At 37.6% G+C, this 24,856-nt stretch overlaps 1 protein-coding gene and 1 long non-coding RNA gene across 4 annotated transcripts; one reads left to right on the plus strand and one right to left on the minus strand.

Moving 5' to 3' along the window:
- Positions 1–539: 539 nt before the first annotated feature.
- Positions 540–16,899, minus strand: LOC111871511. Of its 3 annotated transcripts, none has more exons than XR_002844033.2 (3): positions 16,664–16,899; positions 13,676–15,626; positions 540–2,388 (listed from the first exon to the last, which is right to left on the minus strand). It is a non-coding gene; the product is annotated as an uncharacterized LOC111871511 (long non-coding RNA). The 3 variants fall into 3 exon arrangements; XR_004513778.1 differs by having other exon boundaries at positions 13,676–13,821; positions 16,548–16,899; XR_004513777.1 differs by lacking the exon at positions 16,664–16,899 and having other exon boundaries at positions 13,676–16,021.
- Positions 16,900–17,963: 1,064 nt separating this feature from the next.
- LOC111871514 lies at positions 17,964–23,699 on the plus strand. The gene is made up of 4 exons (XM_023864672.2): positions 17,964–18,094; positions 18,185–18,394; positions 19,014–19,184; positions 22,204–23,699. Exons 1-3 carry the CDS (start codon positions 18,091–18,093, stop codon positions 19,166–19,168), a joined length of 369 nt encoding a protein of 122 aa, XP_023720440.1. The 5' UTR covers positions 17,964–18,090; the 3' UTR covers positions 19,169–19,184; positions 22,204–23,699.
- The last annotated feature ends 1,157 nt before the right edge of the window (positions 23,700–24,856 follow it).

Here is a 24,856-nt window from a genome sequence, read left to right on the forward strand (position 1 = left end):
TCTGAGCAATTTCCAATTTAAAGAAATTTGCTTGTAAATTTATCTCCATTTTTGGGATGACATATCTGTGTGAACAAACTTTTTTCCAGATGAAGTAGATCACGTCGAAATACAGGGCAAATTTACATTTAAAGTCGCTACTTGTGATTAGTGTTTCAAAATTTGAACCTCAATTTAATCAGATTTTAAGAATGCAAAAAGAGTTCCATCATTCACATTAACTGTATTATTATAATTTGTGATGAAAATATGAGCATTTGCTGCTACTGTCTGTTGTCATTAACATACGACAATTTATTCTCACGTACTTTGTATTTAGTTTATGAGATTCTGTGCTTTCAATAAAACTTATATACCTAGAGTTATTAATTTCACATTTTATCCGGCCCATTGAAAGTGCTGAATTACCTAATGTGGCCCGAGTTTTGAAAAGTTTGGAGATCCCTGCTCTACAGGATAAAAAGAAATGAGCTGTGAGTAAACCATTCATGACCATCTTAATTGTATACAGCCATATGTTATTTGAAACAGATGGTCTGTTACAGTACCATACTACCATAAAATTGATACCCTTAAACACCGAGTGACTAGTCAGCGGGTAATAAATACATCATGTGTAAAGTCAACCTAACAAACAATTCAAGAGAATATCTGGATTACAAACCTTTATCTTCTTTGTACTGAAAGTATTCATTTATAGAGTAAAAACAATATGACATAAAAATCTCTTTAATGTAAATTTAAAGCTTTTCTCATCACTGACCAAAATCTTTATTGATCGTGGAAGATGATTGAACACTTCAGTACCTGTTATATAGGCTCCTTTATCAAATTTTGAAGTACTCACACAAGGTACATGTAAATTACCTTGGGATCTAGTTGTATATTCATGAATCTCGTTATTAAAGTTAACTAAATGTTTATTATTAAATATATATAGAAGTAGTGAGTATATATACTGAGAATATAATGTCATAATTTCCAATTTCTTGAATATATCCCTGCAAGAATCTCTAGGTTTAGTGTTCGTTACGATTCTAACAATTTTCTTTTGCAAGAAAACACTTTCCTGGCATGTGAGGAGGCACACCAGAAGATTATACCATAACTCATGATGGAGTGTACGTAAGCAAAGTAGATTGGCCTTAACGTTGCAAATGATACAATATGTTTTATATTTCACAATGCATAGTATGCAGAGGATAATCTACTGATCACTAGGTCAATATGCTGTTTCCAAGATAATACATCATCAGTAATCAAACCAAGGAACTTAGTTTCTGTTACACTGGAGATGCTTTCCTGATCATAATTAATCTGTATCGTTGTGTTACAATTCAGAGACCGAAACTCTAAATGCTGAGTTTTATTGAAATTTACGGTAAGTAAATTAACATTAAACCAAGTGTTTATGTCTTTAAAAGTTTGGTTATGATTTGTTTCAAAGTTTACATTATTAGTATCGGTAATTATAATACTGGTGTCATCAGCATATAGAACCATGTTATTATCCTTATTTATTATTTTAGGTAAATTATTTATATAAGATAAAAAAAGCAGGGGGCCAAGAATCGAGCCTTGTGGGACTCCACATTTAACTATTTCCCACTTAGATGTATTGTTCCTATCAGTTATATGACCCAAAAGAACTTTCTGATGTCTACCAGATACATAAGATCTAATAGTGTTTTAAATATACCTTCTATTCCATAGAGTTCCAGTTCATCCAACAAAATTTTGTGATTTACACAATCAAAAGCCTTTTGCAGGTCACAAAAAATACCTCCTACATTCTGGCTGTGAGAATACTATTAATCAAAATGCCACCTTCTTTGCTGGAAGCAAAGGACACAATGTGACACTTTCTGTAATTAAAAATCCATTGTATTCATGACAAAATGTGTTTAGATATAATGAATTACATAAGGAAATTTTGTCTTTCACACTTCCCAGGTTCATTAGTGCATGCTGTTAAAATATACAATATTGTAACTATTTTATATGATATAAATCTAATTTAGTGCTATGAAGAGGTCAAGTAAATATAAAGTATCTACCATATTTAATAGTGATTATATCTAACCGTAATTCAGACCACTTTTGAATGCAAGCTTTGGACTAGAAGTTGGAATGAAAGTAAATGAAAACACTATATTCCACTGATGATATCTGAAAACCTATGAACTACATATTTTAAAATCATGCTTTTATGTCAATCCAGAACAGTAAGACATTATACAAATAACAGAATTCCTACCGCAGTCAAATATTTACATGGTCACTAACATAAACACAATAAAACTGCAATATACAGAAATAACGTATTGGTAACAGTGAGCACTTTCTTCTCAGTCAGCTGGAAGTCAAGAGTATTACCAGATTCACTCACTGTAAATACAAATACATATACTCGTATATTTGCTCTTTTTAGCCTCTACACACATTATATAAATAAATAAATAATAATTCATAGCATGCCATTACTATTTTGTGAATATGTATCTGAAGATTAATAACTTTTAGGGCAAAATATTTGTCATATCAAGTTTCTTAATAGCCATATGAGAACAGGCACATCTTGGAAACTCATACACTTTTAATGTTTTTGAACTGTTGGTCTAAAAGGAAATATTTAATGACCTGTACAATTGTAAGTACGGTTTATGAAATCGACAGTTCATCTGCAACAACTCCATACAAACTGGAAATGTGGAAGATTTCTACTGAAGCTAACCAGTCACTGGTGGCCACATAGAACAGCCATCAAATACAATCAAGTTTCATACCACAAAAAATATGGGTCCATGAAAGAAACACTGAAGTAAATTCTGCAAACATGTTAACTCATAATCTGAGTTTATGAAGTTTACAAAATTCACAATACAGATTTCTGCTCTGTTCATGTATCAAAGTGCATGGTCAAAGCAACATACAAAATGGAAGCGAATGTTCTACACGGTGGTTCAAATATGACCAGGACTGATTTTTTTTTTAAAAAACCATAAATGCCAAACACTTACTTGCACATGTCAATCTTCAACATACTCCCTTCTGGAGTCAACGTTATGGAACCATCTTGATGCCCTTTTCAAAAAAGGCTTGTGGTTGGCAGCGTATCCACTCCCGAACAGTCTGGATGACAGTGTCATTGTCCTCAAACCACATGCCTTGCAAGTCTGATTTGAGCCTTCCAAACAGGTAGAAATCACTTGGGGCCAAATCGGGACTGTACAGCGGATGTGTCAGAAGGTTCCACTTCAATTTCCGGAGGGTTTCCATTGTTGTTTTGGCCATATGGGGGCGTGAATTGTCTTGAAGGAAGGCTACCCACTTTCTACCTTTCTTCAGCTTGGATCAGATCTTTTCCTTCATGTCTGTTGCCAGGAGGTCTGAGTAATAAGCTGCACTGACTGTTCTGGCATCTGTCAAGAACGTTGCCATCACTTTTCCTGCTGAATGGCTCTTCTGTGCTCTCTTGGGTTTGGGAGAACTGGTATGCCGCCACTAGCGTGATGATTGCTGGGACTCAGGAATGAAGTAGTGCACCCACGTTTCATCGGTGGTCACTATAGACTTCAAAAATGCATTACTTTCATTTTCAAATTGCTGTAGGAGACGACTGGCAGCTTGCATGAGCACAATTTTGTTCACGTCCATCAAAGTGCGTGGTACCCAACATGCATTCACCTTGCGATAGTGCAGGTGGTATTTCATGATGTCTTCTATACTACCAACACTGATGGACAGCATTGCTCCAAGTTCCTTGACAGTGATGCGCCTATTCCGGTGTTTTGCAACTGGTGTGCTGTCACAAGGTGAAAGGTGTGACATGAACGTTTACCTATTGTAAGAAATTAATTGTCGAATTTTATTCGTTTTATTTTATTCCAGTTACCATGTTTCATATGCTTATATTTTATTCTCAGCCACTGCACTGATTAAATAAGATGATGCTTGTTTATTCTTTATTACATGCTGTGATTTTTTATGTACAGTAACGTTGTATTCTAAGAAATTAAACATAAATTATTTACTAACAACTGTTGTTATATTATAGTTTTCATTATTGATTTATTTTTCTCGCATCTACGCTGCTTCTTTGCTATGCTTGCCGCATGTTCTGTGTACGTGCTTTTCCCTAAAACTGCAGGGATTAGCAAGGGTTTTCCTGTCTTTTATAACGCTGTTTCGGTATTTGCCCATTTGTTAGAAGTTAGAGCTTCTTCAACTTTAGATGCCCCTACCGATTGTTGGACTTCATTTAAAATTATAAATATTTCAAAAATAAGTCGGTATAGTGTCACCTCTTCTGCTTGAAGAGTAGAGATCCCACGTTTTACAATTGTTTCAGTTCTATCACGGCTGTGCTCTTAAGTAGTTCGCAAATTTTGGTTGCTAGTTAGAGAATTACAGATGGGTCATTTGAGATGTCCCCGACTGTATGGCCACTTGCTGATGACAATAAAGTGGTGATGGACACAATTAAAGAACATTCAGAAATGCTGCAGCAGAAATTCAATAAGTATTTTGGAGAGAGTGTACAAGATTTCTACTGGGTTACCGATCCATTTGTTGTGAATTCAGAACATCTTCCAACTAATATACAAGAGGAACTTGCAGATTTAAAAGCAGACAGAACACTGAAACTAAAACTTCTCGAAGTGCCTTTGGATACGTTTTGGTTGGCAATAAGGAGTGGATACCCGGCTATCTCTGAGATGGCAGTTAATGTGTTATTTTCCAACTACATATTTGTGTGAACTGGGCTTCTCGATGTTAACTGAAATTAAGACATCAAAGAGGGAGTGGCTCAAATCCATCGATGAAGAAATGAGACTTGTGTTGTCAACGATTCCACCACGGATCAGTCGCCTGTGTGGAGCTATGCAGGTGCAAGTATCACATTGAAGGTATGAGTAGAATTTCTGTATTTACTTTAACAGTAATAGAAGTGTATTTTCTACGCTCTACAGTGAATTAAAGTTCATTAATTGCTAATAAATGCACGAGTCGATTTCTGTTTAATGACAATAAAATAACGATATAATAATATTATAGTAATAAGTTGAACACGTTACATATTTATATTAATTGTCTGATATCATGCGTTTTTGAGGCGAATAACATTTTGGTGTGCCCTGTTGAGTCATGGGTACTTCATGGTGTGTTGCGAGTAGAAAAATGTTGCGGAACAGTGGCCTATTCTCATGAATAAGTGTCTGCACGATCAATGTTTGGCTTGGTGATGGAGGTTCGCGGCCGACGATCATGCGGTTCATTCTCCACGCGCTCTCTGCCCTCTCTGAAGCACTTACACCACTCAAACACACGTGTCCATGAGAGACACTCTTCCCCATACTGTTGTTGGAGTCTGTGGTGAATTTCAGCAGACGGGACGTTTTCTCCGAGGAATTTGATCACAATGCGTTTTTCCACGCTCTGCGGTACCTTCTCTTCACTCATCACTCTAGCAACTCCCAGACAGGACTGAACAGTTTCTAACCCGAACAGGAGGGAGGGGGGAGGTTGTGGTTTCACTCTCTCAAGGTTGCACAGCTGCTGCACAGTGCGGCTTATTAACACACAAATCAGTCCCGATCATATTTGAAGCACCTTGTATTATCTGGACAGGTAATAAAATAAATTTCCATGCAAATTTCCCACTGGAAGGGGGGGGGGGTCCTTATAGCCAGGTAAATTCAGTATCCAACAAATAAACATACCATGAAAATAATTTTCTTAACTGTCAAGAAACTCCTGACATTTATAAATAATTTTCAATAAAACTTCAACATAGGCACTATTTGTCACTCATAGAACATCTTGATGATACTCATTTTTAGTCCCATGTGGCTCTGCGCATTTGGAAAACTATTCCAATGGCTGCAGCTGCTTTTGAGAATGCACTCAAATCTTGTGCTTTTAATTGAACAGGCAATATGAACCACAAACAAAACAACAAAATTTAATAGGTGAGATCAAGACATCTAGGAAATACCATAATTAGGCAATTTCTTCTAATTTAGTGATTTAAAAATTTGACAGTTTGGTGATACACACAGCCTATATTAAAGTCCCTGGAAAATGAACTCTCAAACTTAAGGAGTTTTATTTACAGACATAAGGGCATTAATCTTTAGTGGCCTGATATTTCTCTAACCACTAAGAGTTTGTCTTTTTTTATGATCGGTACACGTTTTAAAATAAGCATTTAAAATAATTTTGAACTATTTTAACATTAAACAACAGTTTCCAGAATGCAATGTTGATAATATAAGTACTATCAGAAATGTTTTAATTATTTTGTATAAAAAAATTAAATTTTGTCTTTAACACTACACTACGGTACACTACATATATCATTCTGAAATGCTACTCCAAAACTAGAACCTCAAGTGAATAAATTATGAGTATAAAACACAACAAAGCCTTCAGGACACAAGTTAACAATTTGAAACTGACAACCAACCAGGTTTTGTGAACAAGTAATAGAAATCCAATTTCTGTATGGTAAGAAGAAAGGAAATAAATTCTGTCACGTTACTGTACATTTTACACAGACTGGTTGTTGCAAAGAAAAAGAGTTAAAAAAATGTATAAAAGAGCACCACTTATACAACTTGCACAATACTGTATCTTGACAAACTCCAGACTCTAAATACTTGGATCACATACAGTACCCAGAAGCTGAGTTCGACTGTAGAGGGATACATGTTTATATTTTTCAGCATTTCTTCTTAATCTGCTGATTCACCAAGAGAGTGATCACGACAGCAGAAATACTATCAACGAAATCTATTGCAACTGCAAGGGTTGACCAAAGTCTTCAAAATAACAATGCATCTTTAATGCTAGAGTGAAGCATTTCAATGTTATTCTTGGGTATATGATATAAATTCCATCCTAAGTGCAACAATTTATTGTAGGTCTTTCATTTTGCTTTCTTCTACACTACATGTTTCGGCCACAAATGGCCATCATCAGGTGTATACCCTCACATAGCTGTTACACTGCACCCGGTTTAAAATTTAAAAACACACAGGTCTTCCCAATTGGCTAACAGGATCTACTTCACTGATATTTGTCTGATTCATACATCATCTTTGTCACCCACACACGTCAATTTTGACATTCATGAACTGGCACTTTTAAAATCTTCAGTTCCAATTTTAGAAAATTCCTTTAAAATTCTTTTTTTTTTTTCCAAATTTTAAAATTTAAAATTCTCAGGGTTACTCACCCCACGTCTATAGTGCTGCAGCAGGTACTTCTTGTTTTCAGCACTGTACAGGTGCTTTTCTGTGTAGGCTCCCTGTGTGCGTGCCGCTGCTTATCTTCACTATGTGTGCTCAAAGATAAAGCAGCGGCATGCACACAGGGAGCCTACACAGAATAACACCTGTACAGTGGTGAAAACAAGAAGTAGCTGCTGCAGCACTATAGACGTGGGGCGAGTAACCCTGAGAATTTTAAATTTTGGAAAAAAAAAGAATTTTCTAAAATTGGAACTGAAGATTTTAAAAGTGCCAGTNCTTTTTTTTTTTTCCAAATTTTAAAATTTAAAATTCTCAGGGTTACTCACCCCACGTCTATAGTGCTGCAGCAGGTACTTCTTGTTTTCAGCACTGTACAGGTGCTTTTCTGTGTAGGCTCCCTGTGTGCGTGCCGCTGCTTATCTTCACTATGTGTGCTCAAAGATAAAGCAGCGGCATGCACACAGGGAGCCTACACAGAATAACACCTGTACAGTGGTGAAAACAAGAAGTAGCTGCTGCAGCACTATAGACGTGGGGCGAGTAACCCTGAGAATTTTAAATTTTGGAAAAAAAAAGAATTTTCTAAAATTGGAACTGAAGATTTTAAAAGTGCCAGTTCATGAGTGTCAAAATTGTCGTGTGCGGGTGACAAAGATGATGTACGAATCAGACAAATATCAGCGAAATAGATCCTGTTAGCCAATTGGGAAGACCTGTGTGTTTTTAAATTTTAAACTGGGTGCAGTGTAACAGCTATGTGAGGGTATACACCTGATGATGGCCGTTTACGGCTGAAACATGCAGTGTAGAAGAAAACAAAATGAAAGACCTACAATAAATTGTTGCACTTAGGACGGAATTTAATCATATATATCGTATGTAGTGTAACAGGATGCTTAAATATAATATTGTTATTCTTGGGCTTTAGATCTCCATGTTATACTTAAATCTATGTTGAACTCATTTCAGAGGGAGGTGAGGGGGGCGGGATCTTAGTATTAATGATACAAAAATAAAAACCTGTTTGCATGTTATAGTAAGGGCTGTATGAAGTCACATACTACTACTATGTAACATGATGTGACATTTGGAAAGCAGAGAGCAAACTGTCATAAGAATTGAACTTACACTAACTGCTAGGACACTCTTTTTTTCCCCCAAGATACGAATTACAGAGAATGTAATGACACGAAGCCAGAAGGCTATTATTAAAATACATTAAAATCAGCTGTGACAATAGCAACATGATTTCAACTTCAAAAAATGCTAATTTGGAATGCACCCAGTCACTCAATCCATTTTTCTATTCCCACCAACTAGACAAGTATGGAAACCTGGAAGTGTTGGCTACTGCCAGAATTATATTCTGAATACAGTGGAAACTCGCTTAACAAGAATAATTCGTTCCAGAATCTTACTCGTAATGCAAAACACTCGTTAAGTGAAACAATTTTTCGCATATAAATTAACGTAAAATACGATGTGTTCCATGCCGAAAAAAATACTCAAGAAATTTTATGTATAATGTTTATTCAAAGAAAATTATATATACACTGTTATATATACACAGCGTGAATCACAGTCACCTTTTCTTCTATGCAAAATGAACAAACCTGGAATGTGAATTCGATTTGCAGAAAAAAAAAATTCAAAATAATTAGTTTATTATTTATGATACATATCTAATTCTTTTTACTAGAAAGCTGTCTAGAGACATTTGTTTTTGCCGAAGCTTCAAAATTTGGCGAAAATGTGACACAGCCTTATCATTAAATACATTTGCAGTGCACATAGCCACTGCCTTATTAGGGTGATGCTTCTCAATGTACGATGCAACAGTTTCCCATGCTTTCAGCATTTCTCTTATTGCACCAGAAGATTGTTGCTTTGCTGTTACCCCCTCCTCCTCCTCCTCCTCCTCCTCTGACAAACTCTCCTCCACAACTTCTTGCTGTGAAACACAATGCAACTCCATAAGCTCTTCGGTGTTTAGCTTTTGGCTGTGCTCTTCCACAAGCTCATCGATATCACTGTTATCCACCTCCAGCCCCATGATCTTGGCCAAAGACACAATCTCGTTGACTATAGGCTCCACAGGTACTATCTCAAACCCCTCAAAGTCACATTCGCCAACACTCTCCGGCCAAAGCTTCTTCCAAGCAGAAGTGAGGGTCCTCTTGGTAACCCCTTCCCACACCTTTTCGATCATCTTGAGGCAGGCAACGATGTGGAAGTGATATTTCCAAAACTCTCTTGAGAGTGAGATTGGTCCCTTCAGTCACCTCAAAACAATGCTCAAAGAGTGCTTTAGTGTACAGCTTCTTAAAGTTAGAAATAACCTGCTGGTCCATAGGCTGGAGTAACGGAGTGGTGTTGGGAGGCAGAAACTGGATCTTGATGAATTTAAATTCTTCAAGGAGGTCATCTTGTAGGTCTGGAGGATGGGCAGGAGCGTTGTCCATAACAAGCAAGACATGGAGTGGCAGATTCATCTCAAGCAAATACTTTTTCACAGAAGGACCAAACACTTCATTGATCCAATCAGTAAAAAGGTCACGTGTCACCCAAGCCTTGTTGTTGGACCTCCACATCACATTTAGCCTGCTCTTCTGGACTTTTACACTTCTTGAAGGCTCGTGGAGTTTCTGAATGGTAAACAAGCAGCAGTTTAATTTTCAAATCATCGCTTGCATTGGCACAAAATAGCAGCGTGAGACAGTCTTTCATTGGCTTATGGCCAGGCAATGCATTATCCTCTGCTGTTATATAGGTTCACTTCGGCATCTTTTTCCAGAAGAGACCCGTCTTGTCACAATTAACCTTTAAATGCTGGACTTCGTAGTGGTAAGCTTGAGCTGACTGGAGTTTATTTAAATGCCCACTGCTGGTGCTCGTTTAAATGCCCGTTGCTTCTCTGCGTTTAAATATCCGTTCCTGTTAGGCGCTTAATCAATTTTAAGCGTTGTGTTTAAAAATGCTGTATCTAGCTCAATTTTTATGATAAATGGATGGAATTAACTTTGTTTATATCAGCAAAGAACATAGTGTCGCATATTATAATGGAAGATTTGAAATTTTTAATACAAAGTGTTATACTCTATTTTCAATTTTTTGTGTTTTAATTTTGATGCGTACTGCAAAAATGGTTTCCCAGTTCTTCACAGAGTTGTTCTGCATTATAAACGCATTCCTGTTTGTAACACTTGACAAATTTTAGCAGTCCCTGGTGTCATAAAACAGATTTAAGCAATGAAATCATTTGGTCTTCTGCTAGCACTTCTTACACTCTTCGGATTTTCGAATCTTTTGACTGAAGGACAGAAGAATGAAAGCATGGCTATTCAAGAGAAAGCTAGAGGGGTCCCTTCTTCAGTGCTAAGACCTTCCGTTAGAGCTGCAAAAGATTATTGCCCCGTCTATTTGAATGAACAGACAACTGCATCATGGCTGAGATACAGAGTGCGATCTGGTTTGTGTGCGTTTGTAGTGAAATCGATATAATTTCAGCCTATATATACATCAAGCAGGTAACAAAAAAAAAAGTATGTACATCAAATTTTACAATATATTTTTAACATACCTATCTGCAGAATCTGCAATAAAATTACTGGATCGTGGATAAGTTTTGGCATAACTCATACGTATATTTTTATTTGCTGTTGTTCATTTAGATATTATTTTAATTCCTCTATTAGGGTTTTACTCAAGTCTGTCTGGTAATTAATACATTTAAAAATAAATATTTAGGACTGTGCATGCGCTTCTACTAGCGGTGTGTGTGCGTGCTTCCACTAGCAGAGTTTAAATGCCTGACTGGCCAAAACGGGGTACTTTGGCCATGACGACCTTACTCACCACTGGCACAAACGGGACACTTTCGCACTTAAAAGTTAAAAACCTGTTGCGGCAGGTAACCCTCAGAATCTACGAGCTTCTTGAAGTCGCCGATGAAGTTCTCTGCTGCCTTTGTGTCAGAGCTTGCTGCTTCACCACGCCTTACGACGCTTCTCTTAAACTTCTCGATCCACCCACGACTTCCCTTAAATGCTTCTTCTTTGGCCGTTGATCATCCTGGCGTGTTCTTAACGCGGTCGGTGAAAATCTCTTTCACCTTCTCACAAATGATGTTCTCGTTAATAGTGTCACCTTGCAATTGTTTTTCATTTATCCATATGAGGAGCAACCTTTCAACATCGTCGAGAATATGTAACCATTGCGTAAATATTCTTGTCACTCCCTTTGAAGCATCTATTTCCTTAATCTTGTCCTTGTTCTTGAGGACAGTGCAAGTTGTTGATGTAGACTGATTGTATGTGCGTACTAGATCAGCCATGCTCACACCTCATTCTCACTTTTCAATGATTTTATGTTTCATTTCTACGGTTATTTTTATTCTCTTATGGCAGTCTTTTTGCGGCCTTTTCTTCGGGGACATTTTTGCAAGGGTTATTAACACATTCAGGAGCGGAGGGGCCAATTGGCCCTCTATGTTTCTATAGCGCTGCGGACTAGGCGGGCCAATTGGCCCTTTTCTGACGCGTTATGTTGCAACCGACTATATCTCGCTGTGTGGCCAAGTTGCATCATAACTACTGCGTAGTTGACCTTGGGAAGGTTTGCTACCTTAGCCAGTAACATGATCACGCTCATTTCCTGTCACACCCTAAAGAAAAAAGCCTTTGTTCGAGTCCAAGCTTCCATGTATGAATCAGGAAGTTAGCAGTGCAACATGGATCAGAGATGAAAGCAGTTGCAGGTGATGCATTCTCTCGGAGAACAAGAAATATTAGATTTGTTCTCCGATGAGCTATCAGATTTGCCAACTGCTTCGTCTTCTGATAGCGAGGCCAGCCTCAGTGAAAGTGTCAGTGACAGGGGCCACAGGTCCCTCCTGTTGCAATGTGGCTTATAAACCGTGCAATTTTCAATTCATTTTCGGTTTTCAAAAAGGTGAACAGAAATTCTACTTTGAAATACAAAGCATTTCTGTTGAACTTGGCAAAAGCTTGGGCTACTGACCTCACGGTGGTGGCAGTACCTGTGTCAGACACAGACGTAGTGCAGCTGGGGCCATCTGTTCGCACCTGCCGCAAGCCTCATGTGGACACCCCTGGACGACTCTCGGGTGATATGCGGAAACATACCCTCGTGAGAATTGTGAAGAGTGAACATTGCAAGAAGAAGCACCCTTCTAGGCAGTGCCGTGTGTGCGCAGTCCACAAGAAGAACAGTAGGACTGCGTATATCTGCAAATTCTGCATGATGCCTCTTCACAAAGGGGAAGGTTTCCAGAGATATCACATGCGCAAGCACTTCTAGGAGCTCTGGTAAGTGTTCTCCAAAAATTTTAGTTCATAAAATTAATTAGATTTTATATTAATTTTTAAAGTGAACAGTGCACAAGTTAAGAGTGCTAGACTTAAAAACCCCGGTCCCCAGGGTGATTAAATATTTAAACAACCGGTCCGAAAGTGTTAAACTTTGCACAAAAAAAAAATCACAAATAATATGTCTGAAAACAGGTGTGGAAAAATGTGTGATCACAAGCGACACTAAGATGCTAGCGGAACAAGTGATAAACACAGACTGGTGTAGCAAGCGCACAAACCGGGACTTCCACTCTTGTCACTCGTTAAGTGAGTCATTTTTTTACAATTTGTTTTGCTCGTTATGCGAATTACTCGTCATGAGAGGTGCTCGTTAAGTGAGGTTCCATTGTACTAAAATATGTTCAACATTACAACATGTTTATGAACAACTCTGCCTGCCTGCTCATGCAAATTGACAGTAATGAGGTATCTGATATCTGACAATCCATATTAAAAACAGTGAACTGTGATGCCTACATCCCTGGCCATGAAACTAAACACATGGTAGCAGAAATAGGATTTTATGAAATGAAACAAGTAAACCAAGAAAACTGGAATGTTAAAAAATTCATGTCATAAGAGGTGCACCAAAATCCGCTAACACAAAAATATTCAGACCTCTGTGACAGTTACAATGAACATAAAGAAGAATGAAGGTTACATTTTAATATGGTGTTCATACATTGTGAAAGACTGCATAAATTATCACTATGCTATCACAATTTCTGAGGGTGCATCCGTCTAGAAATACTAACATAGTTCATAGTGGAACAGATTCTCAGTCTCCGTGAGCTGATTCAACTCCTTCACAGTTGGAGGCTTATACAGACCAGCTTCCACTGGCTTAACCTTCTTTCGATTGTTCTTTGTACCTTCATTTTCATCATATAAATTTAAATTAGAAATAAATTAGAAAAAATTAATCTACATGTATAATTCACTTCTCCAGGTTAAGCGAGTTCCACTAGACTACATATGGTTACATCCCAGTCACTGACAGGACAACCTCAAATCTTACACAGTACACTTTAGTAGCTGAATTAAACTCACCTCAACGTATTTCCTCTTCAGTGGCTTATTTCCTTCATCCATTCCACTGTCATCATTACCTTCATTCTGTTCCTCCTCTTCTGGAAAAACATCATCATTCTCATTATCTTCATCCTCACTTACATTATCTTCTTCACCATCCAACTCTTTTATAGACCATCAAAACACAACAAATAGAAAAAAATCAGGGCTTCGCAACATGTCTCAGCCACTAACGGCCAGCATCAGGCAAACACATATCAACAAACATACACCATTGAACTGCTGTACTATAGATTGGATACAATGTTAAAATACTTTGTGTAAAAATACAATAAGTCAGATTATATAAAAAACTTAAAGTTATTGTATAAAACAAGATAAAACTTAAGTTAATGTTATACAACATCGAATCGGTTGTTGATTTTTTACTTTCCATACGTTTCTATGGACCAATTGGAAGTTCAATATTTCATTTATATAAGAATGTACAGGAGGCCCATGATGTTGCAAATTAATTGTGTAGTCGGTGCCTCATCTTACGAAGAATTGTCCGTACTGTATGGAAAGTAAACAAAAAGAAAATTCTTCACCATCATCCATATCCTTAACTTCATTTCCTTCATGACAGTTAACTTCTCCTGACAGTGGAAACTGTAACACGTTGTGATGTATGTAATGAAACCGTTACAAATGCACCTGACACTGCACTCTTATTTCTGAATATTCTTCCTGAGGAGGAAAGGAGAGTCAGTATGATCAGTGACCTAAACAAGAGCCTTTATGTCCAGCACTCCTTACTCCTCGTGTGTGTTCAACATGATACCTCACACAAACAACAGACTCTTTTGAAGAGTATTATCTTCTGATATGTGACACCGTGTAGTCTGGCAGAAGTTAATGGATATTTCAGGGGTACCTACTGCCTTCTTACTCTTCAAATCTGAAGATGAGGGCAGCATTTCCATCTGAAGCACTGGTAAACTTATATCAAGCTACACAGTATTATATCCTTAAAGCCACTGAAGTAACAACCTCAAATCTCAGAGTAGCCTCTTCTGTTCTAGAAAAGTACCTTTCCAATCACCTTAAATCAACCCAAATAAAATATTGTGGCTGCCTTTCTACCATCTGAAATATACATGGGCAATGCAAACAGAAGTAACTGTTTCATTCATGTAAAATGCTTTCAACAATAAACTGTTTCACTTTCTTTAGCGGTAACCTTTAGCTGCCTACATGCATGCAACATAGCTGGCATAAGCATAAAAATGCACAGATAACTATACTATCAGAGTTCCAGAATGGCAGTTCATAAGGCTTCATGTACTAGGATGATGATGTGTGGTTTTATTAACTATCAGTAGATGAAGGGAGCAAACAAGTGAATATTTATCATAAATGCAAGCCATTAAAGTTCTTATCAGAAGACCTCATCTGTACATGAACAAGCTCAAAGTTTGTGTATATGGGTTGAATGACACTCCACAGCCAGACAAATATACAGTGTCATTGCACATGACAGTATCAAGGAAGCAAAATGCCCAATTCAGAAAAATTACCACGTAACTTTAAATTGCATTGCAAATGAGAGCTGTTTCAGTCCGTAAGCAGTGTGTGTATGAACTGAATGTCACATTAGTTGACATGTAACATAAAGAAAATGCAGGGTTTGCTGTCTCATGATGTGTCATGGGTGCATCACTTCCACCCTGATTTATGCTAGCAAATCCTTCATCACCTATGTGTAAATTGTCTCGAGCAGCAGCATCAACTGAAAAAGTAATGTTTGCTGTTTGCTGGAACATAACCTGCATCACCAGATTTCAGCAGGTGAAGGGATCCACAACAGACAGCAGCACAAGAGTTTCTGAATCAAATCACAAACAGTGCAGACTACTGTCCAAGGGTTTCTGCCTGCAGCACAATACCATGAGCCAAATGACGGATGTCACAACCACAGGATTGTCCACTGAAAATCCAACAAACTCGCCTTACTTCTTGAATGTCATATTGAGCACCTATCATCATTTTACTCAATGAAATCCATAGTGCAGTGTATGGAACAAAATTAATTACGTGACCAACCAAAATATCTTTCAATGATGTATCAAAGTGCTGGCAAACCACTGGAAGTTATATAATGAGAAATAAGTTAGAAAGCTAAAAAGTTACCTGCGCTCTAAGGCAATACAGACATTTCATAGCAAAACAATTATTTCTTTTAATTAAAAAGTAAGTAAAAAAAGTAAAGTTATCCCTGTAACAAGCCCTGGAGACCCATTGGGGTGTGAGATGTTTAGGTTTCCACATTTCCTAGACAGACAGCTCATAGATGGCGGTAGTTGTCAGCCTTAAGTGCCAGCCACCCTTTTCATCCCAAATATTCCAAGAATGCTTCTGGTATTCATTTCTGTTAGAGGCTGAGTCGACCACAGGGCCATAGTGTGACTGTAAAGGTTAGGCAAATTAAAAAAAAAAAAAGCCAACCCATCGGATTTCGATCTCACGACCTACCGCCTTGTAGCACAGTGCCTCAACCAAATACGCTACCGCAATAATCCAGGACTTGGAGGTTGTAGGATGACTTACAAATTTATCCATCCCTTCCCCCAAAACAATATGTGGTAACGTGGTAAATTTCTCTGAGGTGATAGAAGCTACGTTTATAATGGGCTCACGGAAAATTCTTAAATCAAAGAATTCAGTATATAGACGTATGTATTTAACTCTGAAATTCATTATGTCACTAAAGGAAAGTTAACCTGATAATTTGATCCTTTTAAAAAAAGCAATTTTGTGTGCTTATCTCGTTCATTTTTTCAATAAACACTTTTCTTAACAATAAAGAATTACGTTCAGTATTATATTATAGAGCTCTAATATGCCATACCCATGAACAAAGTTGTAGAGTTAAAACATCATCTTAAATAATGACGTTTATTCAACATGTCGCATTGTTAATTAATGGCACTAATTGTTGGTTATAACCTACAATTATAATACCACCTTTCCGTTTCGCTACATATTAGCTGCCAGCTTCTTTTTCACTTTCATGTTACACATTCATGCAATTACTTGAACCAAGAACAGGAAAGCAATTCCAATTGCTCGCTCATGAACTCTCATGGAAATGTTGCACAATCGCCTTCGAAAAATGAGGGTTGACGCTCAATTGACTGGTATCAGGGATGTGACTTCTCGGCCCTTGCACCGCGACCTTCAGTGGTATATTGTGCTTCTCAATATACTTAACCGTGTGGCTATAACAAACTAAGATGTTTATAAGATTGTGCTACAAAGTACGGGATTGATATTGACTAGGCCTTTTTGTATTTACAATTATTTTTCACAATAAAATATTGAGTTCGATGAACCTGAGAGAATAAAATGAATAACCAATGGTCAGCGAATATTACATAAGGGCGTTACCTTTGCCAATCTATGTCATCTGTGTCACTTGGAGCACATTCAAAATGATACAATATCGATTGCATGGTCATCTTCCGTTCCCTATTCCACCTAGTGCACAATTTCATATTGCAAAATGCACTCTGCGGCTGACCAATGAGATTATTCGAAGTGCAGAAAGTAGTATAACGTGAAAATTTCCACAAGGTTAGGCCGAAGTGGCCGAAGTGTTTTGTTTAGTGTGTTTCTAAACATTAGTTCTACTAAATATTTCGCAGTTGCCGTCAATAAAAGTGTTTCAGAATTCTGAAATAAACCTGTTCATATTAATTTTAGTAGGAAAAACGATTATATATACACTTGACTTAGTTATATCATCATTGGAATGGTACTCATGGTTTTGTAACCACCGTGGGGTTGCCATTTCAAACCGGTCAGTACCTTTTGATGAAAAGATGGGACAGTGTTGGTGCCGACCGTGCCGACCGACGTAAGTTTGATGGATTTTCTCCGTGGAAGAGAAGTTCCTCTTCTCAACCTGACAGATCAAGATTTAAGCAATAAAAGTGAACAGAAATACGTTGAAGGGATGGCCGTAAGTTACAGTTCCTTTAAAGAAATTTAATTGCGTTTGTCAGTGTTGTGAAACAGAACTAAACCAGTTATTTTTTGTTTTGTAGGTAGAAAGCTGGGCATCAATTCCAGATGACTTCGTGGAGTTTATTCTAAAATTCGAGGACCAACAGTTTGAAATATTGGATGATGGCGAGCTTCTGTCTGCTGCAAGTACAGTGGAAACAGGAGATGTAACTGCACCAGCCAGTATTTGTCACCCATGTTGCCTGGCATTGAAGAGGATAATAGAGGAGATCACCTGTCTTCTTTGTCTAGTGTGAGTGAAAGTATGTGGTGACCAGGAGAGCTCTGTAGGAGAAGATATTGAAGTTGACTCTTCAGTTTTCGATATTCTGATCGCAGATAACCTTGGGGAGGTCAGAGTAGAAGATAACCACGCCATCATTAGCATGAGTATGCTTATAATATTTCTCTCAAAGGACTAGGCATTAAGTGATAACTGTTATTAATAATGTGTTCATGTAATATATGAATCTTTTGCAGATGTATTGCCTCCAATAAAACAAGCTGTCCAAAACAGCCATCTCATAACCACCAGTAGTACTTTGAGGCCGTTAATTCAAGTTACACCAGTTCTTGACAAAGGTATTGCTTCACAAGATGATCTTGGCAGCATCAAGTCTTCTAAAGGAAGTATATCAGAAGAAATGGTTGATGATTCAATACCACAGTATCCAAGACTTCAGTTAACATGTAAAAATGATCAGCATAATTATTATGGTTTAAGAGGGTTTGAATAAGTTGAGGTTGATTCATGGTAATGTAAAGTACACGACGTTTGGTCTTACAAAGGAACCATGCGTTTTTGCAGATTTTGAAACAATCTCCTATGGTCTATGTGTTGCACCTGTCATAGCAAATCTTTCAATTAGTAGTTTTTGACCTGAAAGTTCATATGAATCACTCTTGAATTTGTGATTGCAAGTGACTTAAAAGAGAGTTTATTGGTGTCATGATATAAATTCCATTATGTAAATCAGAATATTTCATTCATCAATTTGTAGTGAACCTTTAGTGTTAATGTAACTGAGCTGTTTTATTATGAACATACTGGAAACTTTTGAATTTTTGTATTATTACATACTATTTGGCTTAGAATGTGAAGTATGTAGCAGTTTGTTCCAAATAACTTTCTTGAAGAGTAATCTTTATCCCAGTGTGAACTTTGTAAGTTTAAAGTACAAATGCAGTTCCAGAAAAGCACTGGGCACTATATTATAGTATATATTTATAGTATATTTTACTTAACAAAATTAAATAATTTTTGTGTGTTTAATGTACAGTAACTGATGCTTAAAGTATTCCTTTGCAGCTGAAGAGAAAGACTTCTTGAAAAAGAAGGTGTCCAACTGTCTTCTCATTATTCTCTCACAAAAGATGAAGAGCGAGAACTTAAAAAGATTAGAAGAAAATTCCGTAATAATATATCAGCACAGGATTCACGCAAGAGAAAGAAGGAATACATAGATGGCTTGGAAGAGAGGTAAGAATCTCATATTATATTGCCAAGGATGCAAACATGTATGTATGTAAGTAAGGGGTGGGCCATAAAAACCAGCCCCTATACTGCAACCTTCAATGATCTGTTGTGCTTCCCCTTGGATTAGCCCTAGGATGCAAACGTTCTTCAGTATGTATTTTATCAGCAATTTTTTTAGAGAATTTCCCTTGGGTAGAGAGATTTAGTTGTGATTGTATACATGAAATAAAAAAATGTAGGATGTTATTACTGTGCTGAAATTAGTACACATGTATAAAGATGTTGAGATGTTATTAATTATGATAGACTACAACTGAAACATTTATAAATCTTGTAAGCCCAGGTTTAATGTAGGTAATTATATATTACTGCTCTGTCCATCAGCTTGTTGTGTCCAGTTTGTACTGAGCTCATGACTGTATATAGTTTTGATGTTCGTTGTGGTTACTGTCTTCAGGATGAATGAGGAAGTGGGTTGGTATGTAGGGCTTACAGTAGAAGTAATGGTGGCCATGGTGTTTTCCAATGGGAATGAACCTTGTGGGCAAGAAGAGTTGGAGAACACTTGCAGCCAGACTGCGTTGGTGTATCCATCTTGGTTGAAGTTGTGGCGATGTCAGTTTTGATGGGTTCCCTGATTGTGTAAAAGTAAGAAAAGTAAAGTTATCCATGTAACAGGCCATGAAGGCTCATAAGGCTGTGAGACGTTGAGGGTCCCACATTATCAAGACAATCCGCTCAAAGATGGCAGTAAGGTTGTCAGCCTTATGTGCCAGCCACGCTTTACTACCCAGGAAAATTATTTGACTAATTCCTGGTACTCATTTATGTTAGAGGCTGAGTTGACCCCAGGTCCATAGTCCGGCTGGAAGGATTAGGTCAATTGAAAAAAAAATTCCATTGACCTCATCGGGACTTGAACCCATGACCTTCCGGCTTGTAGCATAGTTCCTCAACCAGCTACACTACTGCATGCCCCTCCATGATTATGTAGGGATGGTAAATGTGAGTGCAGAAGTTCAGTTTCTGTTCTGTGCATTCCTTAGTCTCGGTGGGTTGTTTGGCTCTTGTTAAGCGTTAGTAAACTCAGCATAGAATTATACAGAATTGAAGTCCTGGCATCATCAGGGAGTCTCTCAAAATGTGAAGTGACCTTGTAACTTCATATATATATCAAATGATGCCACCTGAACAGTTCGGTTGCACCTGTTCTGCTGCAGCCCTCCTTCATAACCACATAGCCCCTTCTCATTGGATAACACCATGCCACAGCACTACCTCCTCTGAGAGACCTAGATATTGGTCCACTTTGTCCTCCTGTCCTGTTTACCCTGAAGATGGTGACTGCAGTATACATTGGGACATGTTCAACAAACATGGCTAAACCCTGAAACCAGCAGCTTAGATATCAGATACAAGCTACAAAAACAGAAGAACAGGGACCTGTTGAATAAGCAGTTAAGTAGTAATAAAAGTGACACAGACAATATAAAGTTGCATTCCAGTTGCTGCTATAACAGTGTTGCACAACAGATGAATGATGCAACATGGCTAAATATTTACATCTTTTAAGGCATGACTGTACAGCACATAGGTGGCTGGTAGACTTTGTATAGGTAAACATTTAACTGTTTCTTCTCCATTGTGCCAAAACAAGCAGATTATATAGCCCATTTGCTTTTTAGTGCAGTGAAACTCCCATAAAAGGTTTTTTTTTTGAGGTGCTACTCAGTGAATCTGAACTTGAAACTGAGGAGTATCTTATGTGAAATGATTTCACACTGAGATTAGTGCCTATGGATCATCAAAAATGATTGGTACTCGTACATGAGAAAATTTTAAATCATGGAATATTAAATGAAGGTTCCACAGTATGCCATAATGGAAGGTCATGAGAATAAGGAAGGTCTGTTTGCATTATGGTTATGACATGTTTTGTAATAGAGGACTTTTAATTGCTGCATTAAACTGACTAGAGTTATGCAGTTATTTCAGAAGTTTTACACATTTGTTAGTAGGTAAAGCAGTTGTACACTTCATGACACCAGATGTTTTCATGGCATCATAAGGGTTTTAGAAATGTGCTTACCCTCCTTCCACAGGCAAGTTAATTTTAAGTAGCTGATGGCTCTCAGCTTTATTTCTGGACATAAATTCTGTGTATTTATTAGCTTTCAAACAATTTCTGTTTTGCAGAATATTTTATATTTGATATATCAATGAAAATAAAAGAAGTTATATACTCACATTACTTACTATCTTATGGGATATGATGCCCTGTAGACCAGTAGACAGTTACCACTTTGGAGGAATCTGCTGCCTCCATATTCAGGGTAATTATCTGTGAGGCTGTACGGAATTACGTCCCAGAAGACTGTAGTTTTGTGCTCATTGCTGTGAAAAATGTCACATATTTGTAATGTTCTTCATGTACAGCGAGACAGGTGGAAACTTTTGTATGGAAATTGTGTTGAATATCAGCAGTATAAACTTTTTTTTAACTAGTTTACTTTTCTGGCTTCATAACTTGTACTGTGTTCTCCAAGTATAATTAGTATGATCAAGTCAAGGAGGATGAGATGGGCAGGGCATGTTGCACGAATGGGGTCGAGGAGGAATCCAAATAGGATATTTGTGGGAAAGCCAGAAGGAAGGAGACTACTGGGAAGACCAAGAGGTAGGTGGGTGGAAGTATTAAAACGGACTTTAGAGAGATATGGTGGGATGGTATGGATTGAATTGATCTGGCTGAGGGTAGGGACCAGTGGAGGGCTCTTGTGAACACGTGTAATGATGTTTGAGTTCCATGAAATGCTGGGAAGTTCTTGTGTGGCTGCACAATTGGCGGCTTCTCCAGAAGGGCGCACTCACTGAGTGAGTGAGTTCACTTTCCTGTCGCACGGTGCCAAAAAAAAATATTCATGGTCAGGTGTATTTGAAGTATACTGAAGAACTATATTTTCTTACAGTTGCAATTTTAATTTTAATTCATGATTTCTGTAAGTTTATGCATGTCTTACAGGCTGTAGCACTTTCTCACGTAATCAGGATGGGAGACCAAGATGATGAAACTTCAATATCTTCTTGTACAAAGCTCTCCTGGTCACCGCATACATGTGAAGCTTCCACTGGATTACTTTCACTCACACTAGACAAAGAAGACAGGCGATCTCCCCTATCATCCTCTTCAATGCCAGGCAACATGGGTGACAAATACTGACTGGTGCAGTTACATCTCCTGTTTCCACTGCACTTGCAGCAGACAGAAGCTCACCATCATCCAGTATTTCAAACTGTTGGTCCTTGAAGTTTAGAATAAACTCCATTATGTCGTCTGGAATTGGTGACCAGCTTTCTACCAACAAAACAAATAATAAGTGGTTTAATTCTGTTTCACAGCACTGACAAACGAAATTGTATTTCTCTGAAGGAACTATAATTTAGAGCCATCCCTTAAACGTATTCCTGTTCACTTTTATTGCTTAAATCTTGATCTGTCAGGTTGAAAAAGGATCTTCTCTTCCACGGAGAAAATCCATCAAACTTAAGTCGGTTGGCACTGACATTGTCCCGTCTCTTCACCTTAAGGTACTGACCGGTTTGAAATGGTAACGCCACGGTGATTACAAAACCATGAGTACCATTCCAATGATGATATAACTAAGTCAAGTGTATATATAATCGTTTTTCCTACTAAAATTAATATGAACAGGTTTATTTCAGAATTCTGAAACACTTCTATTGACAGCAACTGCAAAATATTTAACAGAAATAATGTTTACAAACTCACTAAACAGAACACTTCACCATCCAATGTGGAAATTTTCACGTTATGCTACTTCCTGCACTTCGAATAATCTCATTGGTCAGCTGCAGAGTGCATTTTACAATATGAAATTGTGAAGTAGGTGAAATAGGGAACGGAAGATGACCATGCGATCGATATTGTATCATTTTGAATGTGCTCCAAGTGATACAGATGACATAGATTGGCAAAGGTAACACCTTTATGTAATATTCGCTGACCATTGGTTATTCATTTTTTTCTCTCAGGATCATCGACCTCCATTTTTTATTGTGAAAAATAATTGTAAATACAAAAAAGCCAAGTTAATATCAATCCCGTACTTTATAGCACATTCTTATAAACATCGTAGTTTGTTATAGCCACACTGTTAAGTTTATTGAGAAGCACAATATACCACTGAAGGTCGCGGTGCAAGGGCTGAGAAGGCCCATCCCTTATATAAGTCAATTGAGCGTCGACCCTAATTTTTCGAAGGCGATTGTGCGACATTTTCATGAACTTCGTGAGAGTTCATGAGCGAGCAGTTGCAATTGCATTCTTGTTCTTTGTGCAAGTAACTGCATGAATGTGCAATATGAAAGTGAAAAAGAAGCTGGCAGCTAATATGTAGCGAAACGGAAAGGTGGTATTATAATTGTAGGTTGTAACCAACAATTAGTTCCATTAATCAACAATCTGTCGTGTTGAATAAACATCATTATTTAAGATGATGATGTAACTGCATAACACTTTGTTCACGGGTATGACGCATTTCAACCTAAATGTGATGGAGGAGCCAGCCTCCCACAGTCCACAGTTCAGGTCAGTTTCTTCATACTACATCAGGCACACTTCTCAGAACTGCTAGCTCTTCAGAAGTGAATTCACAATGCATGATGCCTTGATAATTGAAAAACAAGCAGCACTACTTTCACTCACATGAGCACCTGTCATGCAGGTGCTCATGTGAGCATGTTGGGGGCAACATGAAGCTGGGCTCTTCCTGTGTGAAGACTGTTGTTTGGTTTCAATGTTATAACCGTAAACCTACACCTCGTCACCAGTGGTAACAATTTTCAATAGATTTTTATTGTCATTTGCTCTTGGGGATTTTTGCAGAGGGAAAATTGTTGAAATTGCTGATCAGTCATGAGTCTTGGCACAAATATTGCTGGGAACCAATACATTCCTAATTTTTCCACTAAAATTTTGTGCCACGAACCAGTAGGTATTCTGAACTCTTCTGCAGTTTCTCAGACTGACAGTTGATAATGTCCAGTGTGACAGTTGTGTTCACAAAAGCCAACGGTTACCCAGCACAGAGAGGACTGAAGAAACAAGCCGAATCATCATTTCCGCAAGCCATTACAACACATAGTGAGGTGATAATATAAGAGATATTTAAGGCTGTAGTTATTTCTAGACCGCATGGAATAGTAAAAGTGTTGCAGTTATTTGTAGTTACGAATATCAGATGTCCAGTACATTCGTTACTCATGGATGTGTACCACAATGGCAGTTATCATTGTCAGGTTAAAATTTAATTCTATATATATCATCACATAAATCTTTATTGAATTAAAGAAAAAAGCTTCTTTAATTCCGTGGAACAGAATAGGTATGGAGGTGCTGATATTCCAATTGAATTTACATATATATATATTCGTTTTGTTGAAGGTTTTCTTAACATCACTATCAGTAGCTCAGTTTATACAGTGTCCAGTGTAGAACGATTTGTGAATAATGAATTGGAAATAATATGGACTGAACGTGCTGTGACCTAGTTTGGGCTGTTATCTCGACATTTTCCTGGAGAGATGGAGGAATGTCACGAAAATCTTATGTCAGGATAGCCGAGGTGACTACCGCAATTTTTTCATGTGATAAA

This window comes from Cryptotermes secundus, unplaced genomic scaffold (genome assembly GCF_002891405.2).
Source record: "Cryptotermes secundus unplaced genomic scaffold, Csec_1.0 scaffold625, whole genome shotgun sequence".
NCBI lineage: Eukaryota > Metazoa > Arthropoda > Insecta > Blattodea > Kalotermitidae > Cryptotermes > Cryptotermes secundus.

Bases quoted from the DNA above. Each gene is read 5' to 3' on its own strand.
- LOC111871514 (XM_023864672.2), top strand. The intron at 18,395-19,013 runs GTAAAAATGATC...ATTCCTTTGCAG, and splicing joins TCCAAGACTTCAGTTAACAT to CTGAAGAGAAAGACTTCTTG.